This window comes from Macaca nemestrina, chromosome 7 (assembly GCF_043159975.1).
Source record: "Macaca nemestrina isolate mMacNem1 chromosome 7, mMacNem.hap1, whole genome shotgun sequence".
Lineage (NCBI taxonomy): Eukaryota > Metazoa > Chordata > Mammalia > Primates > Cercopithecidae > Macaca > Macaca nemestrina.
In genome coordinates this window covers 30,566,447-30,579,803 of record NC_092131.1, presented here as the reverse complement: position 1 = coordinate 30,579,803, position 13,357 = coordinate 30,566,447, and the positions used below count along the sequence as shown (strand labels likewise).

Below are 13,357 nucleotides of genomic sequence, written 5' to 3'. Positions count from 1 at the left end.
GCAGATTTTCCAAGCTTGTCGTTCCTTCACTTGGATGCAACCCACTGCCTGTGCAGTCATCCATTTAAACCCATAGCGTCACCCTGTGGGACTTGGATGGCAAGAGAAACTGCTTCTAACATGCATCCTCTTTCCCGTAATAAGGTCCTTTGTCTCTAACCCAGGAGTCTCATCTTCTGCCAGCAGTCACGACACAATAACAGGCTAATTTATTAATTTCTAAATAAAGCAACCCTGACAGTCTGTTTTCTTGCCTACTTTTTGCTTAAAGAGCTCCATTTCTGGGCCAGGCGCGGTGGCTCACGCCTGTAATCTCAGCACTTTGGGAGGCCAAGGCGGGCAGATCACGAGGAGATCAAGACCATCCTGGCTAACACGGTGAAACCCGTCTCTACTAAAAATACAGAAAAAAATAGCCGGGTGTGGTGGTGGGCGCCTGTAGTCCCAGCTACTCTGGAGGCTGAGGCAGGAGAATGGCATGAACTCGGGAGGCAGAGCTTGCAGTGAGCCGAGATCGCGCCACTGTACTCCAGCCTGGCCGACAGAGCAAGACTCCGTCTCAAAAAAAAAAAAAAAAAGAAAAAGAAAAAAAGAGTTCCATTTCTGACACCCAGTATCTGGATAGTACAAGCTTAAACCTTTAAGAAAATAAATCTCTTCTCACAGGAAGAGTTCTGCCTCTTAAAATCCTTTTGTCACCATACCTGAACACCCAAACTGTCCTTGCCCTATAAGATAAAGGTACACAGTTAGGTATTTTCCCCTCTGTTGATGCCTGAAAATCCTGCAGATATCGGAACTCAGGCCTTAGAAAATTCTGTACCCAAGAATTTGCAATTCTCTTTGGAAAGTTGAAAGCACCTTTAAAAGCCACAATTTGCAAGCCAAGTGATGCACTGTAACATAACGCGGAAGACATGAGGGCTGCTTCCTCAGATCCTAACAATCCCATTGCCCCACTACCAGAGCAAAACGATCCCCCTCCCAGAGAATGCACCTTGCCAGAGGCCAACCCACCCGGTACCTCAAGTTCCCCTCCACCACGGCCCCGCCCCTCCTCCTGTAGATCCCGCCTCCTCCGTACCCTCGGGCCAATCAGAGGGCGGCGTCCCCTCGCGGTTGCCATGGTGGCCACCGAGTCCCTCCCATCACTCACCAGATGTGCCGCGGCTCGGCCAGGCGGTGGAAACGGGTGGCGAAGGACAGCAGCGTCACCAAGGCCAGCAGGGCCCACCGGCCGGCCGCCTCGAAGCGCTGTGAGCCCCGGGCAGGCCGTTTGGGGCTTCGCGCCGCAGCCTCGGTGGCCACGTCCCGGCCTGCGGCCCTAGCAGCCTGGGGCCCACAGCGGCCCCTCCGGGGACGCAGTTCGGACTCCGCCAGGCCTCCGCCCGTGGCCGGCGGCATCTTCCCCCTCCTCCGGGTCGCCCACCGGCCCAGAGGCACACTCTGACCAGCCGCCCCGCCAGGGAGTCACAGGAGGGCAGCTCGGGGTACCCTGGGAAATGCAACTCCCTTCCACGGCAGCGGAGTGCGGGGCCCCGGGCTCGGGGCGGGGCGGGCAGCGTGGTCGCGGCCCGGGCCGCTAGGAGGCGGCAGGAGGCGCAGAGCATGTCGGGACCGGGAGGGCCGGCCGGCCCGAAGGGGGACTGTGCAGGAGGGGTCGGGCTCAGGGAACTGCAACTCCCAGCAGCCCCCGGGTACGGGGCGTGGCAGGAGGGCTGGGCGTGCCAGAGGCGACCGGAAGGATCATTGTAGTCCATCTAGACCCTCGCTTTACCCGGACGAAAGCTACGGGCCTGACTCGTCGAGTTTCACTGGGCCTTAGTTGTTGGCGAGTCCCAGGCGCGAAGTTTCTCGGCCTAGAGGAGGGGTCGCGCGAAGTGCCACATGCAGGCGGGGAAGGTCTGTGCCGCGCACCCGGGTGGAGGGAAACTGGTTAGACACTTGGAGACCCTGGGGGGCGGGGTCAGAGGTGAGCTGCTCCGCCCGCCCAGCAGACAAAGACTCCCGGCGTGCCGTGCGTTGCGCCGGGCACGCTCTGCGCCTGCGTGCTGCACCCTGCCCGCTGGGTCTCGAATTCCCCGGAGGGTTGGGCTGGGGGAGGAGGCGGTCCTGGTGGGGAGTTCGTAGCCAGGTGGAGTCGCTGTCCGGACGCGCTTCATTTCTGCCCCGCCCTCCCTGCTCCCCTTAACAGACCCCTCCACTAGGGCTTCCAAACGTCGCCCCAAGCTTCCCAGTTTCTCGCAGCCCTTCATGCTCCTCTCTTGGCCCTAGCAGGAGATGGCCTTCCAGTAATGTTTGTATTGTAAGAGTCCCTGGGCAGGGCGCGGTGGCTCACGCCTGTAATCCCAGCACTTTGGGAGGCCGAGGCGTGCGGATCACAAGGCCAGGAGATCGAGACCACCCTGGCTAACACGGTGAAACCCCCGTCTCTACTAAAAATACAAAAATTAGTCGGGCGTGGTGGCGGGCGGCTGTAGTACCAGCTACTCGGGAGGCTGATGCAGGAGAATGGCGTGAACCCGGGAGGCGGAGCTTACAATGAGCCAAGATCGGCCAGTGCACTCCAGCCTGGGCAACAGAGCGAGACTCCATCTCAAAAAAAAAAAGTCCCCGAGCGAGGAGAGGCAGTCATGACAATCACCTGGGGAGCTTCACGGCTTTCACATGTTCTTCCCCGGGGGCCGCTCCAAAGCCACTCTTCATCTCTGGTGGAACGGGCCCAAGAATCTGCATGTTTTTGTAAGCGGTCCTGATGGGTCTTAACGCGCCGTAAAGTTTGAGAACCACTTTTATGGCACTAAGGAAGGTGGCACGTTAGATGGGACTTTGTGTCACGTTAATAAGGTATAGTCCTCCCTCTTCCAAATGGGATTTTAGGAGTCTTTTTCTCAAATCATGTGTAAGACATGGTTTAAAAATAAAATCTGCTAAAGTAATCAGAATGCATATTTGAATTGGAAACAGAAGTCTTCCAGGAGTGCTGATGAGATGGATACTTGGGCTTAAAATTTAGTTCTACAAGTGCAGAAAGGAATGGGGGATGGTTTGCATAGGTATCACTGGTAAGAGAAAGCAGAAAATGCTTAAGAGATTTCAGGTTTCCTGCTTGTGGGTCGTGATGGAGGGGAGCAGCGTTTACCATGCTTTTGGTCATTCGTAGTACAGATCCAAAGGTGTAATCCAAAGGCATTTAACCATTAGGTAAGGCATTTCTTCAGGGATTCTAAGCCAATTAATATCTGCCACTCTCTAGTGGTCACCAGCAGTCCCTGTCCCTTGGCCCCAGGGCCCCTGTAGCCTGGCTAAGTAAGGAAAGGGGACTGCATCTCCAAATAAGAAAGATCCAGTTGTGGCCACCCAATTCCTCCTCTTCGAAAGGCACTTTCTGCCCATCGCCTGCTTTCTGTGCCAGGACCATCTTTACTTTCCCCACAAAAGGTACCTTCAGGACAGGCTGGGACTCCTGGGCTTGGGAACCACCTTGGAAGGGCCTAGGTTCCCACTTGTACCCTTGCCATCTAGCAGACTGAGTTGGTAGTACAGGGATGGTGAAAGCAGGTTCAGGGAGCAGCTTAATATTCTGGGGGTGGCAGAGGGGAGAGGGAGCTTTGGTGAAATGTCTCTAGTCAGAGGGGTAGTAAACAGGGTATCTGAGAAGTTCTGTCAAGTTCTCCCCCATCCATAGGGATACACGTGTTGGTGGGAAGGTTCATGAGTGCTAATCACTGGCGAGTCTTTCCTGGGTTCCACTTTGAAATGCTGGCTCCCCAAGAAGTAGCAGAGAAATTAACTTTGAGCCCCTTAAACTTTGGAGTAGAGATCACACACCCAGCTGCCCCCAAGGGCCCAAAGGTAACAAAAATGAGGAAAGTGGGCCAGATACAGGCCATGGCAGACCTTAGAGGGCATACCCTGGTTGATGGGGGCCATCAGTCTGTTCCCATCAATTGTTGGTATTTAGGAGCCCAAATCTACTGTCTCCAGATTTTTTAAAGAAAAAAACAGGTGTTGTATATAAAATATCATGATTTTTATTTTTTATTTTACTTTATTTTGAGATGGAGTCTTGCTCTGTCCCCTAGGCTGGAGGGCAGTGGCACTATCTTGGCTCACTGTATCCTCCGCCTCCTGGGTTCAAGCAATTCTCATACCTCAGCCTCCCGAGTAGCTGTGATTACAGATGCACACCACTACACCTGGCTAATTTTTGTATTTTCAGTAGAGATGAGTTTCGCCATAGTGGTCAGGCTGGTCTCGGACTCCTGACCTCAGGTAATCTGCTGGCCTCAGCCTCCCAAAGTGCTGGCATTACAGGCATGACCCACCACAATAGAACGAAATGTCCTGATTTTTAAACATTGGCAACTACCTGAAACATTTTAAACTACTGTGTTGAGCAAACAGAAATTCTGAGGGCCAGATAGGGCCCCAGTGGGCTGCCAGCTTTTGACCTCACCTTTGGGGTGAGTGAGCATATCTGCCAGCTGTTTTTATGGGGACAGCTGAGAACCTGGACTGCTGGGAGGTGGGGTTGAAGGAGACAGGCACCAAAGCATCAAAAAGTTAGAATTCCTCGTCTTTCTGCATTGCTAGAAGGAATCCCTGCTATCATTTTAGGGCAACCCTTCGTTTTACAAATGAGGGAACCGAAGATTAAAGAAGGCCGAGGTTTGTCCAAGGTCATGCAGAGCTGGTTCCTGCACCAGGTCCAGACCAGATGCCAGCTCCCAGCCTGCTCTACCACTCAAACTACTGCATCACAACCAGGCCATGCTCTGTGGGGGGACACCAAACCTGGCCCCAGCAGGAGCGTAAGAAACTTCCAGCAAGTTGGAAAAAAATGCCCTTTCCTTTTTTTTTTTTTTTTTTTTTTTGAGATGCAGTCTCGCTCTAGAGTACAGTGGCTCGGTCTTAGCCCACTGCGACCTCCACCTCCCGGGTTCAAGCTATTCTCTTGCCTCAGCCTCCTGAGTAGCTGAGATTACAGGCACCCACTACCATACCTGGCTGATTTTTTTTGTGTTTTCAGTAGAAGCAGGGTTTCACCATGTTGGCCAGGATGGTCTCAAACTCCTGACCTCAAATGATCCGCCCACCTTGGCTCCCAAAGTGCTAGGATTACAGGCGTGAGCCACTGTGCCTGGCCAGAAATGCCCTTTCTGACCAGAGTCAAAGTTCCCCCAATGCCTGGGTAGCCCAGCTTCCCCATTGGCTCCTGAAATCCACCCCTTTAGGTTTCCTTTCCCTGCTCAGAAGCTCTGCCAGAGGGGACATTCCCTGGGAGGCTGAGGGTCACCACGATACCATGACAGAGTCTGGCAAGGTAAGGAAGGCACTCGCAGACTGGCTGCCCCTTTGGGGGCCTCTTGGACCTCAGGAGCTCAAACCAGCACAATTTTGGAGCCAAGGGACTTCACGAGCCTCTCAGAGAGCTCCGAGTCTTGACCTGAGTTGCCCAGATGCAGGCCTGAGAGAGGAGGCCTGGCAGGATAGGAAGAAACGGTTGACTCCTCCCGAGCTGGAGCCCACCCAGCATGTGTTAACACGCGCCTTCATCCTCTCTCCTCAGCCCATCCTCTATTCCTATTTCCGAAGCTCCTGCTCATGGAGAGTTCGAATTGGTAAGAGCTGTGCCTCCTCCAGACTGAGTGCTGGAGTGGGGTGGACTGGGGTGGAGAAGCTGGCCTGGGATGGAAGGGGTGCTCTGTCAGAAAGGACCTCACCCCCAGCAACCAGCATCCCCCGACTCCTAGAACCCCCGTCCCTTCATGGCATCTCCACCCCGGAAACGCAGGGTGAGGGTGGGAGGAAGGGGGTTGTTTTTTTTCTTGGGACTGACACTTCTCCCAACACTGCTCTCCAAAGCCCCTTGGCAACCGTGTTTAAAGCAGGGTCACAAAATCCATATGCCCCTGGTAACTAGCAGGGGAACAGCTGGCCTCCCTCAGTTCTTATCTTATTTGAACTGGCAAAGCAAACAGAATGGACCAGCGGGCCAGCGTCAGCCTTGAAGGCTTCAGAAAAGCAGAAACAAGGGCCCTGTGGCTCATCCTTTTTTGACCCTTCCCTCCCTCGGCTTAACACAGCACTTGACAAAGGCTGTACTGTACTGAGGAAAAGCTCTGTGCCGAGTGCTTTTGTGTGCCTGATTCCATTTAAACCTCAACAACCGTAGGAGGGAGGTACTATTACTGTCCCCATTGTATAGAGGAGGAAGCTGAGGCACAAAAAACTGAGGCAACATTAAGTAACTTGCCCAAGATCATTCAGCGACTAAGAGGCAGAACTGGAATTCAAACCATATAGTCTGGCTCCAGAGGCCTATTAAGTTACTTGCCCAAGGCCACACAGTTAGCAAGTGACTGTGTTGAAATTTGAACCCAAGAAGCTTGCCTCCAGAGTGTGGAGGCAAAGCTATCCTCCATGACCCCTCCTCCATCCCGCAGTCACTTGGTATTTGCTGGGATCAGTAAGCAAGAGCACTGGGTGCCAGGAGAAACTTTCCTCCAGGAAGATGAACCCATCCCTGGGTGCTAGTGCCTCTGCCCTGGCTGAGCCAGAAGCCAGAAGCCAGAGCAATATAGGTGCTGTCTGTAGGGCCTGTGTGCTTTGGCCTTCCCTCCTCCAGGTGTCTCCTCCAGCCCCAAACACTGTCACTCCCCAGACTGGAGTTGACCGGCACTAGGAGTAGCCTGGTGTTGCCCAGGCTGTCTCTACACCATGACATGTCTGGTCCTTCTCCCCTCATTCCTTTGCCCTTCCCTGAGATTGGCCATCACCATACTTGAATGCCCAAGTGCGCATAATACACTCACGCATGCACACGCACGCAGTCTTCTCCACCAGTGCTGACCCACCCAAGTTTTTTTACCCTCAGCTTGCCAGGGGAAATTATCAAAAGGGATGGAGAGGAAATCTGGTGACTGGAGTCACAGCAAATGCGCTCCAAGGCCACCAAGGAGCCCAATGCCTGTCTGGAATCTCTAGTAAACAGCCCTGAGAACAGAGAGAATAGATTGGAAGAGATCCTTTTCCAACAGAACAAGAGTGCCATCTGTGTGTGCTCTGTGTGGCCACCTGAGCTCCTTCACTTGGCGCTTAGTTGCCTTCTTGAGGGAGTAATTGCATGTCTCCAACCAAGACACTGGTCATCACTGTGTAAGGCCCTGGGGGAGCAGAGGTAAACACGACACACCCTTGCTGTCCTCCAGGAGCCCACGGAGTGGCGGGGCACACACCTTTATCACCACCCAGCGGGCATGAGGGCCCCATTGGGGGGTCCAGATCATGAGGTCTCTAAGAGTTCAGGGGTGAGCGAGGCAGAACATCATGCATCTGGGGTAGGGAGCAGGTGGTAACAAGGAAAGCTGGAGAGAAGGGGATAGTGCCAAGGTGAGCCTTGACCACCCAGAAGTGTAGAGAAGCCTCCCCCTCTTTGGCCTTATGTCACCCTAGAAGGGCTCTTTTCTTTAAGAGTATGGCCAGAGGCTGTTCCCTGACTCTGCTATCTGTGGTCTCTCCTAGCTCTGGCCTTGAAAGGCATTGACTATGAGACGGTGCCCATCAATCTCATAAAGGATGGGGGCCAACAGGTAAGAAAGCTGTTCCCAGACCACAAAGTGGGAATTGGAGGCCTTGAAGAGGCACTAGGCAGGGGAAGAAGGGGAGGCTCTGCCCCAGAGAAGTGAACCTGTGTCTTGTGGACTGTCACTGCAAGAGGCTGCTGGCTCTCCCTTGTGGGACAGGGTGGCACGCTGTGCAGTAGCAGGAGGCCTGGGAAGGGCCCAGGTCCAGGCTGTGTACCCCAGCCTGAGTTCTCCAATGCCTGACCCTGGGGGGGTGGGTGGCGAGTGGGTCCCCACCCCATACTGGGCCCTCTGGATGGCTGACTAGGGTAGGAGCCGCCTTGGTGGCCGTGGTGTGAGATGCAGGGAAAAGCCCATAGCCAGGCTGTTAGGATGAAGCCTATGGCTCAGCAGCCGCTGGGGTTTGGGATACTTCATGGATCCCCCAGGGATTACCCTGGGCCTAGGATTTAGGGCCTTCCCAGGGAAGGGAGAGGGGGGTGGGCGGCAGGCCTGGGGTTCTCCGGCTTGCTTGGTTCTCCTCTGGCCAACACAGTCCAGGCCACCCAGCCCACCAGGGCCTTGTCTCCACAGTTCTCTAAGGACTTCCAGGCACTGAATCCCATGAAGCAGGTGCCAGCCCTGAAGATTGATGGAATCACCATTCACCAGTCAGTGAGTGCAGGGCCTAGGGGAGGGCCCTCGTGAGAGCAGTGTCCTGAATGAGAGCGCCTGACATGTCTTCCTCGCCTGTGTATGGTCAGGGTGCCTAGCACATAGGAGAGGCTCAATACAAGGCTCATGGGGAGGGTGGGAGGTTGTTTAGGAAAATAAGGGAAGATTCAAGCACATGGAGAACCAAGTTCTGCAGGATAAGGTCCAAAATGGCTTTATAGGGCTTGAGCTGAGGAGGTGGAGGGAAGAGGTGTAGTGATGGTGCTGGAAGAGGAGGAGGAGGAGTTTGCTGGCCCTGTCCCCTCTGGCCTAGGGTTCCTGGGCCCTGTCCCTGCCTCACTGCTTCCCTCTGGACAGCTGGCCATCATTGAGTATCTAGAGGAGACGCATCCCACTCCGCGACTTCTGCCTCAGGACCCAAAGAAGAGGGCCAGCGTGCGTATGATTTCTGACCTCATTGCTGGTGGCATCCAGCCCCTGCAGGTGTGGCACTTGTACACTTGCACCCTTGCACACCTCACACACTCTTACATTCACACATTGGCTGTGTGAGCTGCCCATTGTGGGGGCGGGTGCCCAGTATGGGGGCGGGGGCGTCAAGGGAGGGAGGGGGATTGGATTCTCAGGGGCTTTGACCTGGACCATGTGAAAGAAGGGGGCTAAGATCTCAATCTCAGAAATCAGCCGTCCCAGCTGGTCCCCCACTGCGTTCCGAGAAGCTCTAGTTTCTAAGGACGCATGTACAGGTGCTTGAGGTGGGGAAAGGGCCAGGATGGCAGGGGAGACTCTGAGCAGGCCCCAGGCCAGGCCTCCCGCCTTTAACCAGAGGGGCTTGCCTTTCATCTGTGCTATCTCGGTCATACACTGGGATACACGTAGGATTTTATTTTGTAAGTGTCACTGTTAGACAAGTAAGTATTAAAAACAGTTTATCTGTACCAGCTTCTACTCTGAATGAGGAAATAGCCCCAGAAAGGTGAAGTGACTTATGCTGAGTCCCACAGGTAGGTCCTAGCAAAGTGGGGACTAAGTCAGGACCCCTGCATGCCTGTGCCCCCCACTCCCATGTCATTTTAACAAAGGATGTTGGAGCAAACAGACATCTCCATTTTGAGGAAATAATATTCCTCCATAATGAGGAAACAGGTAAAATGGCTCCAGGAGTGCCAAGATGGAGCCAGGCTGGAAATCTCTGAAAGCCAGTCCTGTGGACCTCCCTCATCCCAGCCCCACCCTCTATCACACTCCGTCTGCTCACAAGGGACCACACAAGGGAGAAGTGAGGGAGACAGGCCTGAGTTGTAGGCGCACCTGCCACAGCCATGGCCGCGTCTTGTGTCACATGAATAGGGATTCATGCACATCTCTGACGGAATTACGTGGCTTTTTGAGGCCACTGGGGCAGCCTGTGAAGGTGGCTGCTGGGCTGGCTACCTCCCTCCAGCCTCAGGGCCCTGGTAGAAGGAAGGGGCTCATGGAGCCTGGGGGGAGAAGGGATAGATATGTCCAGCCAGGGGCAGATGGGAAGTGAACTTCGCTGAAGGGGTTTGGCCAAGGGGCAGTCCCCACCCAGCTCTCAGAGCAATCACAGACTTTCTTTGGGCTGCATAGAACCTGTCTGTCCTGAAGCAAGTGGGAGAGGAGTTCCAGCTGACCTGGGCCCAGAACGCCATCATTTCTGGATTTAACGGTGAGTCCTCACCCTGTGAGCTGCCCCACAGTGGCCTCTTAGAGGTATGGCCCTCGCACACAGGGGCCTGGGTATCTGAACCACCCTCCCAGGCTGCTTTGGTCCTGACAGTTGCATGGGTGAGGGCAGGACTCGGGAAGCGAAGGGCTGGGTGGGCCTCCAGACCTTAGCTCCAGTGCTTCCAGGAACCTTGGTCCCTGCACCCACAGCCCACAGCCCTTCATAGCTGGGTGGCCCAACTTCAGCTTCACTGCCCACTCCAGCCAGGAAGCCAAGGCCAGCACAGTGCCAGCCACCAGAGTGAGAGCTGCCACGGCGGCCAATGGCAGGGCTTGTCCACTCTAGTGGGGGAAATGGTGGCTGGCTCTGCGGAGCCTAAGGAGACAGAAGCTTGTCCCTAGCAGCTCTCTTCAGACCTGGCTGCCAGTTCTCGCCAGCAGCCGTGCTCAGTCTGTCACTCAGTTGGGCGCTCATTTCATAACTATGGAGGCCAAGGCCCAGAAAGCTTGGTGTCCCCTTCCTGCACCTAGCATAAGATGTTTATGTGGCCTCCCCACAGCCCTGGAGCAGATCCTACAGAGCACAGCAGGCACATACTGTGTAGGAGATGAGGTAAGCTGTCCCCAGGCCTCCCCAGGCCCAGCCACAGCGGCCGCCTCCCTCATGCTGACCCCAGGCTGTCACTCTCTTCCCCTTAGACTCAGCCATCTCTCACACCCTGAGGCAGGTGGGGCTCAGAGCTTCCTGAGGAGGCATCTGCAGGGGGATCTCTGCTGTGGGGCGCTCTTCAGCTCACTCCCAGTACACTAAACCATCTCAAGAGGGAGTTACTCAAGGTAGAAGACTGGCTGTGAGAGGATGAGGCAGGCCAGGCGTCAGTTGAGGGATTGCACTAGATGATGTCTGTGCAGTCCAGGCAATCCATCGTCTCTGGCCTTCTCAACCCACAGAGTTGGTTGTCAGGGCAACTGGAGCACGGCCTGGGAGGGCACTTCAGCTCTGGGGGACAGACACACATACAGGCCTAGGGCAGACAAGAATTGGGGGCGGGATGGGTGAAAGAGCCAAAGCAGATCGTTGGTACCCCCAGTAGAGTTGCAGTGGACATACCGAGTCCAGCCAGTGAGTCTGGGGTACTCACCCTGATGGGAACCCACCCAACCCTTTTTCAGGTGACCATGGCTGATCTGTGCTTGGTGCCTCAGGTGGCAAATGCTGAAAGGTAAGAGAGAGCCCTGCCACCCTCCCTTCTCCTGGCTCTGCCCACAGTCAGTTACCACTCAGCTGGTGAGGTAGCATCTCATGCAGACTCTTCACCAACCAGCCAAGGGGCCCACCATGCCAGGCCACACAGTCACTTTGGCCTGGAAGCGGGCAGAAGAAATTGGGGCAGTGCTCCTACCACACCCACCACAGCCCAGATGATACTGTATAGATAGCCCCTGCTCCTAAGGGGAGGTGGCTCACCTGGTGGACCCCCAAGAGCACCTGCCTGATGTCCTCAGATGTGGTGTGTCTGTGCCCAGAAGTGAGCTCTACCTCTGCATCCCTCCATCAACCCTTCAGTAGGGCACGAATGAGCACCTCTCTGGAAGGCATCATGCTAGGCATTAGGGAAATGGAAATGTCTGGCACATTCCCTGCCCCCAGGAAGCTTACAACAAGGGGGAAGAGAGAGTCTGTATATATAAATGCCTAGCACTGGGCCTTACACATAGTAGGTTCTCAAAGAAATGGGAATAGTAGGTAACAGATGCCAAACTGCACAAGACCTACCCATCTCCTATGAATAAGGGCTGCCCCATCGTCCTTCCCTGGACAGCTCCCTGGACCTCGTCCAGCCCTGCCTTCTGCTCCCCCTGCTGCATCAGGGCAGTCTCCCTGTGTCCCTGAAAACCGTGGCTTAGCAGGTGTTTCTCTACTACAGATTCAAGGTGGATTGCACCCCCTACCCTACCATCAGCTCCATAAACAAGAGGCTGCTGGTCCTGGAGGCCTTCCAGGTGACTCACCCCTGCCGGCAGCCGGATACACCCACCGAGCTGAGGGCCTAGCTCCCAAATCCTGCCCCGTTGGCACAGGGCCACAGGAGCAGAAGCTGGGTGGGCTGAAGAGGCCTGGAAACAAGTGAGTTAATTGAGGAGACAGGAGACGCCAACTCTAGCCCTGGATCTGCCTTCCTGCTGAAACTTGTTCCCCCTCAGTCCCCTCATCTGTCAAATGCATGTGGGGTTGGGTAGGAAGATGCTGGGAGCAGCGGGGCAGGAATACTGTTATCTATGTGACGGGGCAGTCGTGAAGCTGAGATGAGAATGTGGATTAAAATGCCTGGCGTGCTCACCATAACACCATGGGAAGCCTGTGTGCCTTTTCTCATCTGCTTTTGTTGTGTCTGACTCCCAAGAATGCCCACGCTGAAATTTGGCGTGAATTAAACTGAAGCCCAGGCCTCTACCTTGTTTGTCTAAGACTGAGCGAGGTTCCAGAAGACGAACACTGTCCCTAGCTGGAATCCCCTGTGCCGGGACCAGTAGAGGAAGTTAGTCAGCTGTTCGCCTACCCTGTGGCAGGCCTGGCCCATGGGACCTAAGGGCAATGAAGAGAAATACGCCCAAAAGCCTGCCTGAAAGAATCAGACAAGATCCAGGGAGATAACAGATAGAAGCAGGAAAGCATCTAGTGACCGGCTTAGTTCTCAGGGGTAGGAATGGTACTGTTGTTAAATGTTCCACTCCAGGCTGGGCGCAGTGGCTCATGCCTATAATCCCTGCACTTTGGGAGGCCGAGTCAGGTGGATTACTTGAGGTCAGGAGTTCGAGACCAGCCTGGCCAACATGGTGAAACCCCGTCTACTAAAAATACAAAAATTAGCCGGGTGTGGTGGCAGGTGCCTGTAGTCCCAGCTACTCAGGAGGCTAAAGTGGGAGAATGACTTGAACCTGGGAGGTGGAGGTTGCAGTGAGCCAAGGTCGTGCCAGTGCACTCCAACTTGGGCGACAGAGTGAGACTTCATCTAAAATAAAAAAAAAATTCCACTCCAGTACTGAGAGGCCATTTGGCCCTCTCAACCCAGTCCCTCATCTTCAGGGCCAGCATTCTCCAGACCAGTCCCAGGATTAGGGACTCGAGGTAAATCCAGTCACAAATGGTGCTGGGAGCAGTGTGACCAGGCCAGCTCAGGAGACAAAGCAGGTACCAGTGTACCACGGGCTGCCTGGGAGGGAGCAAGTTCCCATGCTTGGCAGTGTTCAGGCAGAACCAGGACCATCTCCGGGCAGAGATGCCATAGGGAGATTGGGGTAGCTTCTGGGGATGAAATGAGATGAACTTTTTAGGACCTTTACCTCCTGAAGGCCCCACCTCTGAATACTGTTGTATTGGAGATTAAGTTTCAACATGAATTTTGGAGGGGACATAAACATTT

General features: G+C 54.7%; 2 protein-coding genes across 8 annotated transcripts in view; one reads left to right on the top strand and one right to left on the bottom strand.

The window, feature by feature from the left end:
- Window positions 1–1,604, bottom strand: part of LOC105495846 (protein O-mannosyltransferase 2) — a 47,743-nt gene extending 46,139 nt beyond the window's left edge. For 2 of the 5 annotated variants that reach the window (XR_011625681.1, XR_011625682.1), the window contains exon 1: window positions 1,157–1,601. Coding sequence is in view for 2 of the 5 variants with exons in the window: in XM_011765701.3 (XP_011764003.2) it covers window positions 1,157–1,404 (248 nt within the window). In the remaining 3 variants the exon portion in view is untranslated. Of the gene's footprint in view, window positions 1–1,156 lie in introns of all 5 variants that reach the window. The other 3 variants (XM_011765701.3, XM_024797293.2, XM_024797294.2) reach the window with 3 other exon arrangements.
- LOC105495847 (glutathione S-transferase zeta 1) lies at window positions 1,142–12,284 on the top strand. Of its 3 annotated transcripts, none has more exons than XM_011765706.2 (9): window positions 1,142–1,256; window positions 5,573–5,624; window positions 7,528–7,595; window positions 8,163–8,243; window positions 8,601–8,726; window positions 9,855–9,933; window positions 10,493–10,545; window positions 11,106–11,155; window positions 11,861–12,284. In XM_011765706.2, the coding sequence occupies exons 4-9, from the start codon at window positions 8,193–8,195 to the stop codon at window positions 11,985–11,987; spliced, it is 486 nt and encodes a 161-aa protein (XP_011764008.2). In that variant the 5' UTR covers window positions 1,142–1,256; window positions 5,573–5,624; window positions 7,528–7,595; window positions 8,163–8,192; the 3' UTR covers window positions 11,988–12,284. The 3 variants fall into 3 exon arrangements, with proteins under 3 accessions (XP_011764008.2, XP_011764004.2, XP_011764007.2); XM_011765702.2 differs by lacking the exon at window positions 1,142–1,256 and adding an exon at window positions 1,687–1,902; XM_011765705.3 differs by lacking the exon at window positions 1,142–1,256 and adding an exon at window positions 5,064–5,326.
- The last annotated feature ends 1,073 nt before the right edge of the window (window positions 12,285–13,357 follow it).

Coding starts and splice junctions, on each gene's coding strand:
- LOC105495847 (XM_011765705.3), top strand. Junction 5,625..7,527: donor CTCATGGAGAGTTCGAATTG/GTAAGAGCTGTG, acceptor GGTCTCTCCTAG/CTCTGGCCTTGAAAGGCATT. Junction 11,156..11,860: donor CAGGTGGCAAATGCTGAAAG/GTAAGAGAGAGC, acceptor TCTCTACTACAG/ATTCAAGGTGGATTGCACCC.